Source organism: Panthera onca, chromosome X (genome assembly GCF_046562875.1).
Source record: "Panthera onca isolate mPanOnc1 chromosome X, mPanOnc1 haplotype 2, whole genome shotgun sequence".
In the NCBI taxonomy this organism is placed as follows: Eukaryota; Metazoa; Chordata; class Mammalia; order Carnivora; family Felidae; genus Panthera; species Panthera onca.
Window position 1 is genome coordinate 42,151,812 of NC_138357.1, and position 24,469 is coordinate 42,176,280.

At 35.3% G+C, this 24,469-nt stretch overlaps 1 protein-coding gene across 3 annotated transcripts in view; it reads right to left on the reverse strand.

Annotated features, from left to right (window-relative positions):
* The window catches only part of TBC1D8B (TBC1 domain family member 8B), a 61,155-nt gene that overhangs the window by 14,338 nt on the left and 22,348 nt on the right, over positions 1-24,469 (reverse strand). For 2 of the 3 annotated variants that reach the window (XM_081793670.1, XM_081793669.1), the window contains exons 4-13: positions 24,195-24,420; positions 23,284-23,524; positions 19,946-20,153; positions 18,453-18,620; positions 10,151-10,300; positions 9,442-9,592; positions 8,610-8,824; positions 2,784-2,901; positions 1,518-1,803; positions 481-610 (exon numbers count right to left, since the gene is read on the reverse strand). In XM_081793670.1, the coding sequence (XP_081649796.1) occupies positions 481-610; positions 1,518-1,803; positions 2,784-2,901; positions 8,610-8,824; positions 9,442-9,592; positions 10,151-10,300; positions 18,453-18,620; positions 19,946-20,153; positions 23,284-23,524; positions 24,195-24,420 (1,893 nt within the window). The remainder of the gene's footprint in view (positions 1-480; positions 611-1,517; positions 1,804-2,783; positions 2,902-8,609; positions 8,825-9,441; positions 9,593-10,150; positions 10,301-18,452; positions 18,621-19,945; positions 20,154-23,283; positions 23,525-24,194; positions 24,421-24,469) is intronic. The other variant, XM_081793671.1, reaches the window with a different exon arrangement.

Here is a 24,469-nt window from a genome sequence, read left to right on the forward strand (position 1 = left end):
TCACTTATAAGTAGAATCTAAAAAATAAACAAAACCCAAACTCATAGATGCAGAGAACAGAGCAGTAGTTGCCAGAGGAGAGGGGAGTTGGAGGGGGAAAAAATGGGTATGGGGGGATCAAGAGGTACAAAGTTCCAGTTATAAAGTAAGTCCATGGAGATATAAAGTACAGCATAGGGAATATAGTCAATAATATTGTATTAACTTTGTATGGTGACAGATGATAACTACGCTTACTGTAGTGATCAGTTCACGATGTATACAATACAAATGTTGAATCAGTGTATCGTACACATGAAATTAATATAATATTGTATGCCAATTATACCTCAATAAAATAAACAAATGAAATTGGATTTTAAATTATATCTTTAGTTGTATTATTATTTTATTCTTGATATACCACTAGAGATATAACTATAGTACTGATCATTTAAACTATGCTATGTAATTATATTTGTGGTATAAAAAAAAACTTACCTCATTTGACTCTCTAATCAAATCTGTAATATCCACTTTAATAAGACTGCTTTTCTCATCACTCACATTTGAACCCTGCTGAACACTTGAAGGCAATGGGCTATCCTTATTAGTAACACTGTCAAAGAACCTATCCAAAAGTGACAGTAATACAAAAATTAGTGGAAGTAAAATGCAGAGAAAATGATAGCTAATTTCTCCCTAGTTAGAGGTTAATGTCAACTGATAGGACAAAGGGTGGTCTTATGAAGAAGTGGAATCTGAAGATGGTTAGTAATTAGGAAGACAAGGAAGAGGGGAATGGGATGGTGAAGAAATTATTTCAGAGGCAGAGAGGAGAGCATGAGGAAAGCAAATACGCTCAGAGAGTACTCAGCAAATACCACATAGACTAATAAGGATGGAATACAGGGTATGTAGAGGCACGTAAGGAGAAATAAAAAAGATACATTGAGGCCCTAACGTAGAGTGTTCTGAATGCCAGAGTGTTTATATTTTATTCTGTACAAAATGGTATTTGATGCACCCTTACAATAGTGACCCATTCATTTAACATATACGTACATAGTGTACATGTGCACACACACACAAAGTGCTCCAATATAAGATAACATTCACAGAAAAAGTACTGGGAAAATAAGGCTCAGTATACCTGACTGAAATTACCTGAAAATCAGAATGATCTCCCCCACTGGTTTTTAACATTATCAACTATTCTTCCCCCTTCAAACTACTTTTACACAACACTTTATAGCTCAAACTGGGACCATGAAAGTCCCAACGTACCGAATCAACAATATTAGTGTAAATGTGTATGTTACCAAGTGACTTACTTCAGAGGGATCTGCTCTTACTATATCTTATTTTGAAACAGAGAAGTGGACATTAGTCCTAGATTTTTCATACAACTAGCTTTGTGACACTGGGCAAACTGTTTAAAGCTTCTAGGGCTATTTCCTCATCTGCAAAACAAAGGGACTGAACAAGATCATCTCCAAGGGGCTCTCCAGATTTAAACATTACGGTTCTGACAGTACCTGTTTAAAGTTGTCACAGCTTCAGCATCATCTTTACATGTGATCAGTTTGTCTAAATTATAGTCAAGTATTGCCAATCCCAGTTGTAAAATGGCCTTTATTCCATCATAGAAGAAACAGTCCACCACATTCACTGCACTTTCAATAGGCAGCACACTAATAAAAAGTGTGAGGAACCATGAGAGAGAAACTGAGGAAAAGAATGTCATATCGGTCATACGTTCTGTAAGTTGGGGAAAGTGATCCCTGATAAGTTCTTCAAAGACTGCCTGATCCACCAAGGCACCTGGTGAGCATAAAAAGAAGTTTAAAAATGAATCCCCTTCAAAAGGACTTGTTTCTGATACCTTCCCACTTACTAGTATGCCAATATATCTCATTTCTATTCCTTCAATTATGAACTTCTTCAGTGCCTTTCCTATATTTCACACATCTCTTTATCTGCTAGTAAAGTGTCATGAATCAAGAAGCACTTGAGAAACTCAGTTCAAATTCATTTGAACAGTAATTTATTCAATCTTTTGCAGAAACCTGTAATAGGCACCATAAGAGATACTCCAATTAATGAAATAGCCTCATCTTCAAAGAGCTTAATATCTAGTAGAACTTCAGATCAATACACAAATAACTATAATGAAAGAACTTTAGATAAATACACAAATAACTATAATGAAAGAATGAAATGCAATCAATAACCCAGCTATGATACTGAAGGCGTATGAGTGTACAAAGTAGAAACCACCTACAGCTTTAAGGTAGAGTATAAAAATCTATAAATATTTGATGACTGAAGAAAATATTATACAATTAACAAACTAAGAAATTGACCCTTCTTTTAAACCTTGAAAATATGAATACAATTCATATAAATGTAGAGATTTCAAGCTGGTTAAAATCTCTCTCTCATTAAGTAATTATTAAAAATGTTCCAGTAGCTCTGGATGCTTCAGATCACCACTGTTTTAGCAATACAGAGATAGTCAACTTAAAATTTCTATTTCTTAAGAAACAGACCAGGCATTTTATCTTAAAAAAGCAACATAATAAAAAAAGCTTTCCAATCATATATTCAGTACAAAAAGCTCTTCTCATGAGCATATCAGTGAATGTAACATTTTGATACTGCTTACATTTTGTGTATTTCAAAACCTAATTGATCAGTTCTTCCACTTGATACATAAATTGGTACATAATTACAAGAGACATATAAATTGTTCAGAAAAAAATATGTGCTTATATATGGGATATGTATGTGTGTGTGTTTACCAATGATTCGACGGTTAAAATAATCAGGCAACATCCATTCACACACAGCAACCAGAAGCCAAAAAGCTTCTTCCTCTTTTGCATACAGAAGCAGCACTGAAGTTAAAATGTTCATTGCCTAAAATTGACAGAAAAATAAATAAATAAATACTGCTTGGGTGATGATTACATTTGTTTTTCAAACCCTAGTTTCAGTAATAAAAACTATGAAAAGTAATCATAATGGAAACAAGCACTCTGAGCCAGTCTAAAGCAAAACAAGGTAAAGTCTGGCTAACATTTGCAATCAGTTACTTTATACAGTAAATTCAAAGAAAATGAAGCAGTAATATGAATATAGAACAAAATAAGCAAAACCTCTATAATTTTACACTAAATTCAGTGAATAAAGTATCTTAATTATTGCAAATCAGGAAAAACACATAATTTTCAAGAAGATATTAAAACTGGAGAAACAAACTTCATCTGTATTTTCAACTGCCTACAAGAGAACATCTCTTAAATATCAATCATCCTCAATTGTGTTCAAAACTAAACACCTTTTCTCATTAAACAGGATTCTCTTCTTTGCTATCCTAATTTTGATCATGCTCGAAACCCTTTACCTGCCACATCCAATGTGTCTTTACAGCCTAGTTTCTTATTATAAAATGTCTTTTTGATCTGCTTTATCCTCTCCATTCCACCCTAACTTTCTCCTTGTAATCTATCTTGCATACAAATGTCAGATCATTACTTTTACATTTGGCCACAGAGCTTGTTATGAAGGTAATAAACCCTTAATGTATAGAATCTGGAAAGAATGGAAATGTATGAAGGAAATTAAATCTCCTGTATCCTACCTACCCAGAGACCACCACTGTTAATAAGTTGATGTACTATGTGTGTGCATATGTGTGCTTTCCTTCCTTTTTCCCCTTCTAAAGTTTGTTTTTTTTCACTTACCATCTTATTACACATTCTCAATGCCATTAAATAATTCTAAAACAGTGTATTTAATAACTATGAAATAATCTAGTAAGTTGAATATACTATAAATTATTTAACCATTCTACTATTGTTGGACATTTATTTTGAATCCAATTTTTCACTACTATATGTAACACTGCAATGAATGCCTTTGTATACAAATCTTGAAGTATGTTATTCTTTTCTCAGGAAAGATATACATAACAATGAAAGTATTCAAATAATACTATTTTTAAATGACATATTACTACCAAATTATATTCCAGAAAGACTGTACCAATTTATATTCCTGACCAACAGTGTTTGAATGTTTATTTCACTGCTCCTTTGCCAATACTAAATACTGAGAATTGTAATAATTACAATTGGTCCTTGTTGATTTGATGGTGAAAATGGTATTTCATAGTTTTAATTTGAATTTTTTGAGGCCAAACTTTCTCATTTTTATACTTTATTAATCCATCTGTACTTTTGGTTCTATGACTAATCTTTTCATGCTTGTTGCTCATTTTTATATTTTAATACTTTTCTTATAGATTTGTGTATTAAGTATGTAGATTCCTCACCAGATCTGGCACTGTATTTGACCTCAAGTTTAGTTTTTACCCCATCAATTTTCCTGTTCAAGAAGCCATAATGGCTTAGTCTGTTAAGCATCCAGCTTCAGCTCAGGTCATGATCTCGTGGTCTGCAACATGGTTCAAGCCCTGCGTTGACAGCTCAGATCCTAGAGCCTGCTTCAGATTCTGTGTCTCCCTCTCTCTGCCCCTTCTCTGCTTGTGCTCGGTCTCTCTCTCAAAATAATAAACTTTAAAAAGTTTTTAAAAAGAAGCCATAATGGGAGGGGGGTGGTCAGTGAAAATGGCAGAGTAAGGCCCTCTGAAAGTGCTCTCCTTTATATAAGAAACAAGAACACTGGTTCGGGCGCCTGGGTGGCTCAGTCGGTTGAGCGTCCGACTTCAACTCGGGTCATGATCTCGCAGTTCGTGAGTTCAAGCCCTGCATTGGGCTCTGTGCTGACAGCTCAGAGCCTGGAGCCTGCTTCTGATTCTGTGTCTCCCTCTCTTTGCCCCTTCCCCACTCATGCTCTGTCTCTGTCTCTCAAAGATGAATAAACATTTTAAAAATTTAAAAAAAAGAAACAAGAACACTGGAAAATACTGTCAGAATCAATTTTTCAGAACTATGAAAATTAACCAAAATCTTATAACAACTCAGAAAGCATTTATTTAATAAAATGGCTGAATCTCAGTAAAAACAGTGAGCTCTGTGGCATTTTAAATTGCCTGATACGCATACCTCCTCCTCAGCTTCACATTAGCCTTAAAAGCCAACACTCCAGCAATTATAGTAAAAACACCTAGCAGCCACTGCAGGGACCAGGCAGGGCTGGAGCTCCTTCAGAGCCCCATTTTCACATAATTGTCATTATTTGGCCTGTCTGGTGGTTTCCACTTGAAGACTCCACTCACAAGGCTGTGTTTATTTGACCTGATACAGCGTTCATGATAGGCAAACCCTTCTCTCAGTGTGTTTGTTGAAAACAATTGGAGGCAGTTATTGAACATGAGGCTTGCTGAGGCAGTGGATAAAAGTTGGGTCAAATAATAGGCTAATAAAGGGTCAAAATGAAAAACTGGGTAATGAGATACCCATAGGGGGCTTTGTAAGGCTCTGAGAAATTCCTGGGAATCTAGAAGGCCATGTGCACGATATGGCTTTATGCATGCCCAGAGATGTGTGTATGCTCAGGAAAGAACAGAAAAGGCCCTAAGCTCTCACCTCTGGTTAACCTCGAAGTTCTACAGAAGTAGGATGTGATAGAGAATAGAAAAAATAGGGAAAAATCAACAAAACCAAAAGTTGGTTCTTTGAAAAGATTTTTAAAAATTGAAACAAACAAACCCCAAAATACCTTTAGGTAGCCTAACCAAAAAGATAAAAAACAGAGAAAGGACTCAAATTATTAAAATCAAGAAACAGAGAATAGTACTACCAATCTTAACAGAAATAAAAAGGATTCTAAGGGAATATGCTAACAAATGAGATAACCTAGATATAAAATGGTTAATGAGATAACCTAGATATAAAATGGTTAATTCCTAGAAAAACACAAACTACCGAGACCAACTCAAGGAGAAACAGAAAAATCTGAATAGACCTATAAGAAGTAGTGACTGAATTAGTAATGACATAATTTCCTGCAAAGAAGACTCTAGGAACAGATAGCTTCACTAGCAAATTCTACCAAACATTTAAAGAAGAATTAACATCAATCCCTTATAAACTCTTCAAAAAAATAGGAGAGGAAGAAATACTACCCACCTTATTCTATGAGGCCCTGATACTAACACCAAAGAGGTATCTTAACTAGGTATCATTTTATTTTATGAATATAAATGTAAAAATACTAAACAAAATACTAGCAAACTGAACCTGTAAGGGTTAAATTGTAGGTAGTGTAGGGCTAATGCTTAGCTTGAAAAATAACAGCTTTGTGTTGACACTGAAGGTTAAGAGATAACAGCCTTGCTTTGCTCTGGTAAACTACGCCTCATACTCTTGTAAATTAGGCTTCACCAATTAAGGAAACAAAAGTTCAAAGAAAAGAGCATCAGAGGCAGGGTCAAGGAGATCCACTGGTTGCAACTTAGAGGCAGAAAGTCTAAAGTAAACACCTCATTAGGCAACTGTTTCTAACTCATCTGGAAACTGTTTCTTTGTTCTGTTCCCAGGTGATGATAAAACGATGTGATCGGTTATAAAAACTCTGTACCCCGGCTGTTCGAGGCCGCACTCTTATCAAGAGTGTTGGTCCCGATCGGTCAGCCTTGCCTCTCATTGTAATAAACTTTGTTGTGACTGTCACTGGTGCCCGTAGCATTCTGTTTCAGGAGTCGTCTGGATGCAACAAACCCAATAACACATAAAAAGGATTATAGAGCCAAGACCCAGGGAGATTTATCTTGGAAATACAAGGAGGGTCAACATATGAAAATACATCAATGTAATACAGGACATTAACAGAATAAAAGTAAAAAAACCACATGATTATCTCAATAGACAAAGAAAAATGGTTTGACAAAATCCAACACTCTTTCATGATAAAAACACTCAACCTAGGAATATATGAGAACTTTCTCAACTAGTCCCATCAGCCATAATGAGTCAGTACAGTTCACATGGCTTTTTGATCAAAAGCAATAAAACCTGCTTATTAAATTTAGACTTTTTCTCGGCTTGAAAGATTCTCCATGATTTTGTCCTATACAAACTTATTTACTTCTTGATTCTAACATAAATCTAGCCAGACTGATCTCCATGGTAGGCTTATTCTCACATGAATGGTATTGCTCATATTGTTACTTTAACTCAGAATAACTTTCCTTGTGCCCTCCATGTTTCTAACTTTGCTCTCATCTTTTAGAAGTCAAAAGCATGTGCCACCTACTTTGAAGGTGCCTCTACACTATATATAGATAACATTGTGGACTCTGTGAGTATAAGTTCTTTGAGAAAAGAAGTGCCACACTTGTTTTTTTTTTTTTACCTCTCAGAGATCCTAAAATACGCTAAACATTGTAATTTAGGTGATCCATTCACTCAAATTGTTTTTCAAAAAAATTCTCTATTGATAAGATTTAATGGATACAATTGATACATAATCATTATAAGTGCTCAGCCCACTATAAAGGAATGTGTGGCTGATAGTGCTAGCTATCCACCACAATCCAGTCTCCCTTCTTCCATAGTATCTGGATATATATATATGCTCAGTCACACTATATTTTGCAGACTTCTTTGTAAACAGGTGTGGCCAGAAAACTAAGACCCTCCAACAGAATGTGGATGAAGTGATATATGCGCATTCTAGGCCTACTAGCCAATAAAATCTGTAATTGTTTCTCCATGCTCTCTCCAGTTTCCTGTGAATGGTAATGGCAATGAAAGAGCATCTTGGAAGCCATGTTTTGAAGATGACAGGGAGTGCTTCAGCCTAAGGCCCTGAATAATCTCATGAACGAGAGCTGCCTATTGACTTAAATACTTGCTCTTCCGTTTATTCCTTTGAGGAAACTTCTATTGTGTTTAAGCTATTACCTATTTGAGGTTATTTGTGTTAGCAGTCTAGCATCCCTAGTTAATATAGTGTGCTCCTAAAGGATTTTTTCAATGATTCCCCCACTGTCAACAAAATAAAATTCAAACTCCTGACCTCTCCCAATCTACCTGATATTTTTCCTCTGTCTACTTAGCTTCATTCACCCTACATTTCTAAGAAACAAAACATGGTTCTACATACATTCTATGTTTACCTCTATCTGTGTTTGGTTACACTGATGCTTCTACCTGGAACATTCTTTCATTCCAGCTCCATACATCCAAAATTCACCAATTATCAAGACCTACAAATGCTACCTCTTCCACGAAGTCTTCTCGGATTCCTCCAGATGAAAATAATTTATCCCTACGATAAATCCTGACAGAACTTTACATTTCTTTAATAATTTGTCCCACTTGCTTTTTATTTGCCAATGAATATGTTTTAATGCTTATCGTTCGTATACTTTCAAGGGCAGGATCCTTATAGGATTCATCTTTATATAGTCTTAAGCACCTAGCAAAGTATCTTTTACAGAGCAGGAATGCAATAAACACTTGTTAAATGTAAAAGAAAAATGAAGTAATGAAATACCAATTCTCTTAAGTATTCCTGCTACCATCTACTTAGATTAAAAATAAGCCCTTATCAATCTCAGCCCAACCTTTCTTATCACAATTTTCAAATAGAGCTATATTTGATATGATTTTACCATTTGGAATATGTACACAGATGGGCTCATACTGAAGTCATACCTGGCAGTATCCAATTTTGGGATTCCTGTATGCATAAGCAGTGAGTACCCGCCTCAGAGCAGATATGCCAGTGTCACTCTGAAAGGCTGGGTGTTCAGGCAGGGAGCGACGCAAATCACGTTCAATTTCTTCAGTAGCCAAGTTGCAGGTCCCTAAGGACTGCTCAACCACTTCAGCATAATAGCCAGGATTAGCAGCCATTTCATTAACAGCACCTGTAAAGACGACTGCATTAACATACAAAAGCAGAGGAATGTAATAAGGCCAACACTTGCATATATACATAAAGAATTGGATAACCTTTAAATTTAGCTTTATACTCAATTAATATCCTAGTACAAACAAAAGAAAAGGCTTCACTAGAATATAACATCAGGACACCAATTTAAAAAATATATTTATTTATTTTTGAGAGGAGGGTGTGGGGGAGACAGAATCCAAAGTCCGCGCAGAGCCCAATGCGGGGATCGATCTCACAAACCGTGAGATCCTGACCTGAGAAGACACTTAACAGACTGACCTACCCAGGCACCAGCCCCAGGACACCAATTTTATTCAACAGAATTTTCATAAACTGTTTTTTTTTCCCTTAACTTTCCTTTGACACTAGAGCTAGAGATATTACCAATTAGCCATATCTTGCCTAATAAACTAATTTGCTCAGACAACGGATGTGTGGATATATAAGTAAGTACACATAACTACCTTACTCTCTGACTAGTCTGAACTCATGAATAAGAGTTTGTTCTAGCCATCTTTGTAATTATTTTTACTTAGTGCATAACTCCTAGAAGGGGCATGGCTAGTATCTGTTAGTAAAGTGAATAAATACCTGAAAAAAGCATCCACAGCTCTCCTCTTAAGGTCTCTGGAATCCCTCTTACAACCAGATCTCGAGTCTTTTTGGTCCGAAACATGCTAACCCCACGCCCACATTCTGTAAACAGGATGTTCCATGACTGTTCCTTCATTTTTTCTTTCAACTGTAACAAAAAATCAAAGCAACTAAACATGGTGACAAATGAACTTCTTTCAAATAACTTGAAAACTCTCTTCACTGTGAAGTAATACCCGTGGAAATCAAGAACAGAGAAAGTCAAAATCAGTATTCACAGAGAGGCCAAACACTGGAGCACTGTTCACAAATCTTTCAAATCCACGTGAGCATAATAGATGTATTTTACTATTTTAATTCTTACCTAAACTCATATAAAAATGGGAAAAGCATTACACTTCAGAGGTAAAACTTTGAACCATTATTCTCCCCCACTCACCTCAATTTTAAAATTATTGGCAATCTATGCATATAAAACACGATGTTCAATTTTCATTGTTTATCTTAATTCTTGTTAATAACCCTTTTTTTGTGAAAATAGCATTTTTATGTGATGGAATGAAATAAGTCACACAGTAGTACCTGCTGGAAAACCTTATCAAGCACCAAAAGAAGATTTCAATTGTGGTACCTTCTAGTCTGCTCTAAGATTTTTATTTTTGATAAACTGTTTCAGCCCATAGATTTTAGTATTTTGTTTTCCTACCATTTTGGAATTAAGATTCTCCAAATTCTGAGGGTGAAATACTGTCATTAAGGCTTCGGTGTTCACAGTTTTACTGCATTCTCTCTGACATGTCAAAGACTGTACCTCAATATTATCGGATGGGTCTGTAGAATCAGAACTAATAGGAACCTAAAAAAGAAAAAATGTAATTGTCCCAAATGCATGCTTAAAAGTTTCTGCAAGAAGAAAAAGTGCTCATGTTTTATCTATCATTTATAAAGCACAATCTGTCTACATAATAAATATTGAAGCAATGTCTCAGAGAGACATTTGTTTTTCTTTTGAAATTAGAGATAGCAAGAAATTAGTGTCTGCAACAGCAAACTCAAGACTTCAGTGAGCCCACTCCCCTGTAAAAACAAAATATTGGCAAAGAATTTTAAAAAATACAAGTTCAGAACACTGGAAATGAACCAAAGGCACAGAACGAACTGAAAAGCAGAGATACAACTAAAACTAATGAATCTCAATAGGAACATCAGACTGTGAAGTTTTAACATGAGGCTATTCTCATCACCCCTCCCTCCCAAGCTCAGAGGTATGGTAGCCATGAAAGCCTGCATTAACACAGCCAAAGGATCTTCTGGAGCTTCACTAAAATCCCCATCCCCAGAACACGGTCAATATTTTAACCAGACTAGCAGCTCCCTAGAAAATCCCCATTCTCAGGGTATTGTTATCATTTGATTTAATTCAGAACTCAGGTCTGTGAAAAAAGCCCAGTCCCCAGGGCACTACAGATGCCTAAGGCTATGATTTCAGTTTGGGGGAAACTAGAGCCTGGCTAAAAATCTAAAAGGAAGATCTAGATAACCATAGGGAACTTTGAAAGACTCTAACATATTCTTGGGGACCTAGAAGTACGTGTAAACGTATAGGGTTGTGAAACTGGCTAGGAAAGAAACGGGACAGGGGAAGGCCCCATTTGCTCAATTCTGGACTATTCTGGAGGTAAGAAGTGAAAGATAAGGCTGATTTAAAAGCTTCCAGAAGTTTGAGGTATACCTTCACACAAAGATTTCCTTTGCAAAAAGTAGAAAACTTAATGGTTCACAGCATTTAAGGAGCTCACTGACCCATCACTGGCTGGCCACTAATTTATACTGACTAAAGGGGGTAATCAGAGAAAGCCAGGTTTAAAAATAAAAACAGGAACTATTTTTAAAAAGCAACCAACAGAAAATGTCTTTGAGAGGGCCCAGTTCCTAGATTTTGTAAACTAAGAATGTAAAGTAGCTATTATAAATATATTAGAAGAATGAAAGGAAATTATGTTTAAAAAAATAAGGACCCAATTAAAAAGTGGGCAAAAGGTCTGAATATAGACCTCTCCAAAGAAAATAAAAAGATGACAGACAAATAATCATATAAAAAGATGTTCAATATTGTATCACTAGGGAATTACAAATGAAAAAAACAATGAGATACTATTGGCTATTAAAATGGCTAAAATCCAAAACACTGACAAGAACAAGTACTTGCTGCTGAGGATATGGAAAAAGAAATTTCATTCACTGCTGATGGAAATGCAAAAATGGTACAGCCACTTTGGAAGATGGTTGGCAGTTTCTTACAAAGCAAAACATAGCCTTACTATGATATGATTGAGGAATTGTGCTCCTAGGTATATACCCAGCTAGTTGAAAACGTATGTCCACACAAAAACCCACACATGAATGTTTATAGCAGCTTTATTCATAGTTGCCAAAAATTGAAGGCAACCAACGTATCCCTATTAAAGGTGAATGGATAAACATTGTGGTATATCCAGACAATGAAATATTTTTCCGCAATAAAAACTATCAACAAAACATAAAGAAATAAAAAAATCTGAACTTACTAATAACATGTAAGGACACTGAATCTGTAATCCAAAACCCCTACCAAATAAAAGTGCTGGATCAGATGGTTTCATGGGTGAATTCTACTAAACATTTAAAGAATTAATGCCAATCCTTCTCAAATTCTTCCAAAAAAGTAAAGGGGATGGGAACAATCCCAAACAAATTTTACAAGGTCAGAATACCCAATACTAAATCCAAATAAGAACACAAGAAAAGAAATTATAAGCTAAAATCCCGATGAATAGAGATGCAAAAAATTCTCAACATCATACTAGCAAATCAAATTCAGTAACACTTTAAAAGGATCATACATTATGATCAAGTGGGATTTATCCCTGGGAGGGAAGGATGGCTCAACATACACAAATCAATAAATGGCATACATCACATGAACAGAATAAAAAATAAAAAACATATGATCATCCCAAAAGCCATCAGACAAAATTCAATGTCCTTTCATGATAAAAACTTTCAACAACGTGGGTATAGAAGACACATACCTCAATATAATAAAGGCCATATATGACAAGCCCACAGCTAACATAATGATCCATGGTAAAATGTTGAAAGCTTTCCCTTTGAGATTAGGAACAAGATAAACCAGCCTACTCTCACCACGCCTATTCAAAATAGTACTACAAATCCTAGCTAGAGCCATCAGTCAAGATAAAGAAATAAAATGTATCCAAATAGGAAAGGAAGAAGTAAATTGTTTCTGTTTGCTGATTAAAGGATTTTGTATACAGAAAATCCTAAAGATTCTACCAAAAACTACTAGAAGTGATAAAGGAATTCAGTAAAGTTGAATACAAAATCAATGTACAGAAATCTGCTTCATTCCTATACACTAATAATGAAACAGCAGAAAATGAAATTAAGAAAACAACCCCATTTACAATTGCAACAAAAATAATAAAATATCTAGGAATAAAATTAACCAAAGAGGTGACAGACTTGTACTCTGAAACCTATAAAACACTGATGAAAGAAATTCAAGACAACACAAAGAAATGTAAAGATATTCCATGCTTATGAGTTGAAAGAACAAATATTGTTAAAATGTCTGTACTATCCAAAGCAATATATACACTTAACGTAATCCCTATCAAAATACCAACAGCATTTTCCACAGAACTGTAACAAACAATCCTAAAATTTGTATAGAACTACAAAAGACTTCGAATAGCCAAAGCAATCTTGAAAAAGAAAAACAAAACTGGAAGTATCATAATTCTAGATTTCAAATTATATTACAAAGTGGTAGTAATTAAAACAGCATGGTACTGGCATAAAAATAGACACAAAGATCAATGGAAGAGAACAGAAAACTTAGAAATAAACCCACAATTATATGGTCAATTAATTTCGACAAAGAAGGAATGAATACCCAATGGGAAAAAGACAGTCTCTTCAACAAATGGTGTTGGGAAAACTGGACAGCCATAGCAAAAGAATGAAGCTGGATCACTTTCTTATACCATACACAAAAATAAAGTCAAAATGGATTAAAGACCTAAATGCGAGACAGGAAACCATAAAAGTCCTTAAAGAGAGCACAGGCAGTAATCTCACATTGGCTGTAGCAACATTTTTCTAGACTTGTTTCCTGAGGGAAGGGAAATAAAAGCAAAAATATGGTTTTAAGGTATGTTCCTTCTATCCCTACTTTCTTGAGGGTATTTTGTCAAATGCTTGTTCTGCATCTATTGAGAGGATCATATGGTTCAGATCCTTTCTTTTATTAATGTGGTGTATCATGTTGATTGATTTCTGAATATTCAACCAGCCCTGCAGTCCAGGAATAAATCCCACTTGATCATGGTGAATAATTCTTTTAATGTACTATTGAATGTGATTTGTTAGTATCTTGTTGAGAATTTTTACATCCAGGTTCATCAGTGATATTTGCCTTTAATTCTCCTTTTCAGGGGGTTTTTGAATCAAGGTAATTCTGGCTTCATAGAAAATGGTGCTGGGACAATTGGACAGCGACATGCAGAAGAATGAAACTGGACCACTCTCTTACACCATTACACAAAAAAATAGATTCAAAATGGATGAAAGACCTAAATGTGAGACAGGAAACCATCAAAATCCTACAGGAGAAAATAGGCAGCAACTTTTGACCTTGGCCGCAGCAACTTCTTACTAGACATGTCTCTGGAGGCAAGGGAAATAAAAGCAAAAATGAATTACTGGGACCTCATCAAGATAAAAAGCTTCTGCACAGTGAAGGAAACAATTAGCAAAACTAAAAGGCAACTTACAGAATGGGAGAAGATATTCACAAATGACCTATAGGATAAAGGGTTAGTATCCAAAATCTATAAAGAACTTATCAAACTTGGGCGCCTGGGTGGCTCAGTCAGTTAAACATCCGACTTCAGCTCAGGTCATATGATCTCACGGTTTGTGAGTTCGATCCCCTCATCAGGGTCTGTGCTGACAGCTCAGAGCCTGGAACTTGCTTTGGATTCTGTGTCTCCCTCTCTCTCTGCCCCTCCCCTGCTCATGCTGTCTCTCAAAAATAAATAAACATTAAAAATTTAAAAAAAAAGAACTTCTCAAACTCAACACCCAAAAACAAATAATCCAGTGAAGAAACGGGCAGAAGACATGAATAGATACTTTTCCAAAGATGACACCCAGATGGCTAACAGAGACATGAAAAGATGCTCAACATTACTCATCATCAAAGAAGTAAAAATCAAAATCACAATGAGATACCACCTCACACCTGTCAGAATGTCTAAAATTAACTTTGGAAACAACAGTTATTGGTGAGGATGTGGAGAAAGGGGAACCCTCTTGCACTGTTGGTGGAAACGCAAACTGGTGCAGCCACCCTGGAAAACCATATGGAAGTTCCTCAAAAAATTAATAATATGGGCACCTGGGTGGCTCAGTCAGTTAAGTGTCTGACTCTTGATTTCGGCTCAGGTCATGACCTTGTGGTTCATGAATTCCAACCCCGTGAATTCCACCTCTAGCGCAGAGCCTGCTTGAGATTCTCTCCCCCTCTCTCTTCCCCTCCCCTGTGTGTGCTCTCTCACAAAATAAACTTTGAAAAAAATTAAAATAGAACTACTCTATGACCCAGCAATTACACTACTAGGTATTTATCCAAAGGATACAAAAATGTTGTTTCAAAGAGGCACATGCACCCCAATGTTTATAGCTATATTAACAATAGCCAAAAATGGAAAGAGCCCAAATGTCCATCAACTGGTGAATGGATAAAAAAGATGTGGTATATGTATACAATGGAATATAACTCGGTGATAAAAAAAAAAAAGAATGAAACCTTGCCATTTGCAACAACGTGGATGGAACTAGAGTGTATTATGTTAAGAGAAATTAGAGAAAGATGAGTATCATATAACTTCATTCATATGTGGAATTTAAGAAACACAACAGATGAACATAGGGGAAAGGAAGGAAAAATAAGATAAAAACAGAGAGGGGGGCAACAATAAGAGACTCTTAGAGAAACTGAGAGGCTTGAGGGGAAGGTGGGTGTGGGAATGGGCTAAATGGGTAATGGGCATTAAGGAGGGCATTTGCTGGGATGAGCACCTGGTATTATACGTAAGTGATGAAATTAACACTACACTGTATGTTAATTAACTTTAAATAAATAAATTTTTTAAAAATTAAAAATTTTAAAAAGCCAAAATAAACTATTGGGACTATGTCAAAATAAAAGATTTCTGCACAATGAAGAAAGCAATCCACAAAACTAAAAGGCAACCTACTGAAAAGCAGAAGATATTTGCAAATGACATATCTGATAAAGATTAATATCCGAAATATATAAAGAACTTATACAGCTCAATACCCAAAAAACAAAAAAATCCAACTAAAAAATTGGCAGAAGACATGAATAGACATTTCTCCAAAGAAGACAAACAGATGGCCAACAGACACATGAAAATATGCTCAATGTCACTCATCAGGGAAATGCAAATCAAAGCTACAATGAGATACCACCTCACACCTGTCAGAATAGCTGAAATGAACAACACAAGAAACAAAAGGTGTTGATAAGGATGTGGAGAAAATAGAGTCCTCTTGCACTGTTGGTGGGAATGCAAACTGGTGCAGCCACTGTGGAAAACAATATGGGGGTTCCTCAAAAAGTTAAAAATAGAACTAGTCTACAATCCAGTAGTCACACTACTGGGTATATTTACACAATAAAATACAAAAACACTAATTCAAAAGGATAAATGCACCCCTATGTTTATTGCAGCATTATTTACAATAGCCAAACTATATAAACGGCCCAAGTATCCATGGATAGGTGTATGGATAAAGAAGGTGTGTGGGTGTGTGGGTGTATATGTATTTACTGCAGCATTATTTACAACAGCCAAACTACAGAAACAGACCAATTGTCCAAGAATAGGTGAATGGATACAAAAGGTGCATGTGTGTGTGTGTATGTGTGTGTGTTTATTATTTAGCCATAAAAAAAGGGCATCTTGCCATTTGCAACAACATGGATAGAGCTAGAGGGTATAATGCTAAGTGAAATAAGTCAGCCAGAGAAAGACAAATAACATATGATCTCACGTGTATGTAGAATTTAAGAAATAAAACAAATGAGCATGGGAGAAAAAGAGAGTGAGACAAACCAAGAAACAGACTCTTAACTATAGAGAACAAACTGATGGTTACCTCAGGGAAGGTAGATGGGGGATGGGGCAAATAGGGAATGGGGATTAAAGAATACACTAGAAAAAAAATCCATTTCCTAGCAAACCCGTATACTGACTGGTATTTTGTACATATTCTTATTAAACCTCTAGAAATGAGTAAGAGAGACTAGAAAACCTTAGAACTCTGACATATATCTGAAAAGATGATAAACTCATTCTGAAACAAAATCCTTTCTTGATAACTGAGCATACCCAACTCCCAGAGGCACCTGAGAGTTTTCAGGGAAAAATTCCAGTTCTTTAGGTTTAAGACACACAGATAAACTGAAGAAAAAAGATAAGCAGTACATTAAATCTAACACACAGACTGAACCTGAAATGGAATGGGACAGGGAAAAAAGGGACATAAGCAAGAATATGGAAGCACTGGGAGAGAAACTATCAGGACTGATCAGATTTTACCTGTGTCCTAACATCAAACTAAGGAATATCCTGGCTGCACACCTGAAGAGAATGAAAGATTATAAAGTTGGGGCAAGAAAATTCTTGATGGTCAACATGAAGATTCTGTGTCTGGAACTGAGATATATATTTTTTTAATTACATGTTTTCATTGTGTTTTTCTATTATCAAAGAGAAAGCTAGTCTTATCAATACTGCATTATAATGGACTGAGCATATTATTTTTAGTCTCTACTATGGAGAGGTAAAAGCCTCTATAATCCAATCCAAATGAATAACATAGCCAGTAAAGCTAATGTTGATTTTTTTCTTCAAAGTTTTAATTAAAATACAATAGATATAATGTGATAAGCTTTATCAATCTATTAAAACATGAGTTTCCTAGGCATTAAAAATGAAAATTTGAATTGAAACTATCTACATTTCTATACAGGACATACTAAACATCAAAATCAAGCTTTTAACCACCCTTTGCCAAGAATATTTGCCTTCTCTAATACTTTACTAGTAAATAGCTTTGCCACTATTTTGCTTTGGACTATATTGTGTAAGTAAGGCTGAGCTACTTGATATTAAATAAAAGATATTCAGACTGGTTTAAAATTGCAGTCTCTATAGCAGTAAAAGGAGAATCCTTTTCAAGGCCTTATTAAATTCTCAAATATAGTTTGAGTTATTAAAAGCCATGTTATGTGAAAGTACAAGATACTGTCAATAGTCAAAAAAGATCAAATGGTAATAATTTTTTTAGTTTTAGTTTTTTTTAATATGAAATTTATTGTCAAATTGGTTTCCATACCATACCCAGTGTTCATCCCAACAGGTGCCCTCTTCAATGACCATCACCCACTTTCCCCTCCCTCCCACCCCACATCAACCTTCAGTTTATTCTCATTTTAAGAGTCTCTTATGGTTTGCCTCCTTCCCTAACTTTTTTTTTCCCCTTCCCCTCCCCCATGGTCTTCTGTTAAGTTTCTCAGGATCCACATAAGAGTGAAAACATAAGATTTGTCTTTCTCTGTATGACTTATTTCACTTAGCATAACACTCTCCAGTTCCATCCACGTTGTTACAAAAGGCCATATTTCATTCTTTCTCATTGCCAAGAAGTATTCCATAGGAGTTCCTAAAAAGGACGATTTTCACTTCTGCCTTATGGTATGACCTACAAAATATAATTTCTTTGGTTTTAGTCTTTTAAAAAAAAATAAACCTAAGTATGAATAGAAAAGATACTATGAATTCCTTCTTAAAGAATGGACCATACAAAACACAAAGTTTTATTAAACAATGATTTGATTGGTATATAATTACCTCTGTGCTAATATCATGATATGGAGCTGAAGCTGCTCTGCACTTGAATCTGAATTTTGCCACCAGTTGCTCAAAGTCTTTAACTTCACTGAAGCGAAAAGCTGTCTTTCCTTTGATGCTAATGATGACAGTTTTGGTGGAATCATTTGTCTTATCTATAGCTAAGACCTGGGGGGTGAAAACATTATAAATGAATCACATTCTCCATTGTTGCTGACACTTTCAGGCAAAATATGTTTAGCTTACTCTTTTTGAGAGACGGAGACAGGGAGAAGAGGAGAGGGAGAGAGGGAGAGGGAGGGAAAGTGGGAACGCACCTGTGCGGGTGGAGGAGGGGTAGAGGGAGAGAGAATCTTAAGCAGGTTCCACATCCAGCGTGGAGCCCAAGGTGGGGCTCAATCTCACAATCACGACCTGAGCCAAAATCAAGAGTGGGATGCTTAACCAACTCAGCCACCTAGGTACCCCTTTAGCTTACTCTTATGAGACTAAAGTTTTGGTCCATGGTATGGCTTACTAAGAAATAGACTTTGCGGGGGCAGTGCCTGGGTGGCTCAGCCAAAGCATTTGACTCTTGATTTTGGTTCAGGTTATCATCTCACATTTCGTGAGACAGAGCTCGGAGTCAGGCTCTGCACAGACAGCGTGGAGCCTGGTTGGGATTGTCTCTCCCTCTCTCTCTACCCCTCCGCTGCTCATTCTCTCTCTTTCTCTCTAAATAAGCAAAAAAAAAAACAAGCAAAATTTTAAAAAAAGAGAGAGATAAGGGCGCCTGAGTGGCTCAGTTGGTTAGTTGGTTAAGCATCCAACTCTTGATTTCGGCTCAGGGCATGATCTCATGGTTTGTGAGATAAAGCCCCATGTCAGGCTCTGTGCTGACAGCATGGAACCTGCTTGGGATTCTTGCTCTCCTCTCTCTACCCCTTCCCTGCTCACTCTCTCTCAAAAAATAAACTAATTTTTTTAAATAGACTTTGGGTACTAGTTGCACCACTGACACAGGTAACCTCAGTGCAAGTTACTTCACTTCTCAAGGAAAAGGTTTACTTAATGTGTAGTCTTTAAAAATGACAGTACAAATGTAAAAATTCAGTGTTATAATGCTGACAATTTATTCCTAACTTACATAAGAGCTATCAATTCTATTCTCTTTGACTATGTATACCAAACATAATAGTCTAAGTTTTGGTATTAATGTCATAAATGCTTGAGCATGCTCCACCTTGAGTCATTCTAAACCCTTATCTGATTTATAAATTTTTATTTTTTCTATTTTCACTTTTAATAAGAGCTCTTATTCTAGTACTCTTTTCCTGAAGAATGGTGCCCTTATCATTAAAAATAATACTGGACTTGAAAACATGATTATGTAAAAATTAATAAAAGGATAGTTCATATAGAGGTTTTAATAACTTATAGAATGAAAGGATATTTCACTCTGTGAATGATAGCATTTCAAACTAAGAACTGATAGGTAACCAAATTTATATTACCTCTCGTAATGGAATAATTATACTACATAGACTGCCATCCTGGCTAGCAAAGCAGATATAGTTTTCTGAGATGCACATTTTTCCATGAGTGTTAAAGTGGCTGAATGGTATCCATAAGCAACATTCATGTACTTCTTTCAAAGCCTCTTCTTTGGGGAGCCTAAAAAAAGCACTGAACTGCTCACTGTGGGCTCGATTTTCCAGACCTCTGTAGAAAAGAAAAAAGGGGGCTCAAATAATGACTTCTAAAATGTACACATGCCCATATTGATTAATCTAAATGTACTTTAGAGCAGAAAGATTAAATACTACATGCTATGTTCTTCAACAAATTATGAAATGGAAGAAACACTGATTCATAACAAATTCATTTTTTTGGTCCCTTTTCCAATTTTGTTCTACTACTAGATTACAAGGCACAAAAAGTTACAGATGACATAGGACTTCATCTGTTAAGGAATGATCTGAAGGATTATTATTATATTATTACACATCCATAATATGCAAATATGGCTAAAACCAACATTGGCAAACAATTTTTATATGTGGTTACCAGAAAATCAAGAGTCACCCAGTTCAAATAAAATAAAAATGAAAAACAAAAAATGAAAAAAAGAAAACTTAAAAATGAAAATTTATGTGGTGCCTGGTGGCTCAGTTGGTTAAGCGTCCGACTTCAGCTCAGGTCATGATCTCACCATCTGTGAGTTCAAGCTCCATGTCAGCCTCTGTGCTGACAGCTCGGAGCCTGGAGCCTGGAGCCTGCTTCGGATTCTGTCTCCCTCTCTCTCTCTGCCTCTTCCCTATTCACACTCTTTCTCTCTCAAAAATAAATAAATGTTAAAAAAATAAAATAAAGAAAATAAAATTTAAAAAGTGAAAATTTATGGCTTCAAAACTTAGACAAGAAGAATAGTGTATAAAAGATAATGTTAAAAATTAAGTGAAGCAAACATTTAAATGAATGTTTTAAAAAATCCAAAGTAGAGGCAAGATAAAACAACACTGCTTGCACAGTATTGGGCAAAGGATAGGCATCAACAAATAAAGATGACTTGTTAACTGATATATAAATATATGAATAAAAACAATTGCTTAAAATAGTACAATTTTTCTAGAGGCAGTAAACACTTGTGTTAAGCAGCAATGCCATCTGGGGTTGTAAGTAAATTATGCAAGCTCTAACTCAAAGACAACAAAGTTAAAACCAAATTCATCATTCCAGCATATACTATTTGAATATGTGGTATTTCATCATGTCTTTCAAAATAATTCTGATGAACAGAAAGCCACATTAATTTTAACCTCACTGAAATTATAATTTGGTAGGTTATTTTATTATTATTTTAAAAGATGAGGTCTACTTATATAAATGAAAAGTGCCCATGATACATTGTTAAGGAGGGTAGAAATAGACTGTGGAATAATATGTGATGTTTAGTCCCAATCATGTTTTTTGCAAATATTTTTTTAATTAATGCATTAAAAAGCCTGGAAAGATATACACTGAACTTAACTATTGCTATTGTGCTTTTGTATTGTTTAAATTATAGAAGTAATACATATTTGAAAAAAACAATAAGCCAAAACAATAAAGATATTCAATTTTAGAAAAAGTCATTTGGATACTAAGTCTAAATAAGCTATTGTTCTTCTTAACTTACTAGAAACAAGGATTTAGATATATATGATTTTCTTTTTTTTTTTTATTTTTTTTTATTTTTTAATATATGAAATTTACTGTCAAATTGGTTTCCATACAACACCCAGTGCTCATCCCAAAAGGTGCCCTCCTCAATACCCATCACCCACCCTGCCCTCCCTCCCACCCCCCATCAACCCTCAATTTGTTCTCAGTTTTTAACAGTCTCTTATGCTTTGGCTCTCTCCCACTCTAACCTCTTTTTTTTTTTTTTTTCCTTCCCCTCCCCCATGGGTTTCTGTTATGTTTCTCAGGATCCACATAAGAGTGAAACCATATGGTATCTGTCTTTCTCTGTATGGCTTATTTCACTTAGCATCACACTCTCCAGTTCCATCCATGTTGCTACAAAAGGCCAAGATATATATGATTTTCAATAAGCTCTCTTAAAATGCACATGACAAAAATGAATATCCTAGATCTCATTTAAATAATACAGACTTGGTAATGAATAACTCCTTGATAGAGGGCCATTTAGAGGATATTCTGAGGGAAATAAAATAGCTAAAAAGTTTATTTTTATGGTGGCCAATCAAGGAAGAAACTACAAAAACAAATGCTCAACTATAATATAAACAGGATTCCTAATCCTTATAGAGTTCTATTTATAAATCATACACATGAGGACCCGTAAAGAATTCACCTCGGTGATCTATTTTCCAGAAAAGCAGACACGCTCACAAAGAAGTCCTCATGTATCCAGATTTTAGAAATGGTTTAGAAATAGGCAAGAGGAACAACTATACCCAATTAGGGCTATGTAGTAATCACACAACCCTCTAGAGGTCACTTGTTCTGGCCCATCCATAGGACTGCAGCTTAGGTTCCTCTCACAGTTTCCCATAGTCTACATCCTTGTGCTGGGGGCCAGAAGCTGCATTCACTAGCTATTTCTAGATCCTCTCTTCTCTCCCTCCCCTTTGGCATGCACGTTTCAGTCAACTGTTCTAAGTGTTGAGCAGTACAAAAGGACTCTGGTCCATTTCAGCAAACCAAATATAGTGGCAAAAAGCTATCAGAGATATTTCTCACGCAGACATTAATAATGATTAACATTTATCTAGGGTTTTATATTTTATAAAGTGCTTTCACACATTATACTGTTCATTACTCACAAGTGCTCTCTGAGGTAGAAATGATAGATGAGTAAGAACTAAGGTCCTGAGAGATAATGCCTTGTCCAAGGGTGGCTGTACTCTCCTTCTAAAGTCCAGGCTTCACTGACTCCACTAACTTGCCTCTTCAAAAAAAATGATACTGTCTATAAATTATGTTTAAAAACAAACAATACATTTTTACAATATCAGACCTGAAGCTGTCTAGACTACTCATAGAGAAATTTAAACTAACTATGCATACAAAAATCTCTATATTTCTAAAAGCACTCCAGGGAAAATCCTACTTGGATCTCAATAATTTTCAAACCTAACTTCTATTTCTTCTAAGGATTAAACTCAATGGAGGGGATACTACTTGTAAAATGCATCTGAATAAACTAAAGAAAACCCACACATCAATGATTATTTCCAAAGAAAAATTATCATATAACATAGAACACTTAACTTTTAATGATAATCAATGTTGTTATTCTTTGGTCAAACGATACTTTAAAAAGTATTAATTAAGCTTTGAATACCTCTTGGTGATTTGTAGAGGATCATCAAGGATAGGGTCATTAGCAAATGTTTCCTTATCAAAAAGTCTCTTTATAGCATAGTTTGCCAGCTGTTCCATAAGAAGGTATGTTTCATTAATATGCAAAAACATTGAAAAGTAGTGATTCTCTCCTTGGGAACACACATGAATACTCTCTGTTAGTATAACATTTGAAGTCTTTTCAAGTTTTGAGACTGCATCCCAGGAGATAACAAGTTTTACTGCAAATAAGAATTATAAGCAGGTATGATTAAATTTCTCAATACTGATTAATGTTTATCAATCACCTCTTTTAAGACAATAGCTAACCACTTGAAAAATGCTGCAAACTAAAATACTTTAGACTTCAAGATTAGTTCAAATTTTGAAGCGTAACCATTACATACAATAATTGGTGATTCTAGGAAGAGACACAATTTTAAAGAATTTTTTAAAAAATTATTCTGATTTTATATTTAAATCTGTTACTTTACAAAATTGCATTACCACTGATGTAAAAGCTATATGTGTGCTATGAACATTACTGTTTGATTCTTCTTTATAACTATGGGCCATTAGGTATTATGGCTACTACATTTATATTGCAAATTTAAAACATGGATTGCAGAAAGTAGATAGTTTAGAACAATAAAGGAGTTATATGCCAGGTCACCATCATCATTTAATATCCATTCACTTCCCACAATATGCAAGGCATTCCATACATACTTCTAATGGCTCCTATGTTAAGCAACCAGTTAAAAAGATTCTTTCTCCAGACGAAGTGAATTTTTTAATGTACAATTACTCTTAATATCAATCCTATTACTTTATATACAACCTAACAACACCACAGAGTTGATAGGTCAGTCAGCAAGTTCAAAGCCATGGTAAGCAACAGAAACCACTTACTTTCTGATCCCAACAAAAAAGAATAGAAGCTCAGAAAGTTGGTGCTAAGATAGAGCCAACCCTGACAAGGGACCCGTCCTTTCCAGTAACTGCATGAGTAATAGGTCACTAACTTCTCCTGCTCTGGTAAACCAAAACATTTTTCAAATTTCAAAAGGGCTTCTCGAAATTTCTCAGGATCATCTTCTTTTGCAAAAGAATGTTTTCCCTCTTCAGCAATTAATCCCTAAAGGAGACAAAATATTTTTTGAAAATTATTAGCTACCAACAAAAAT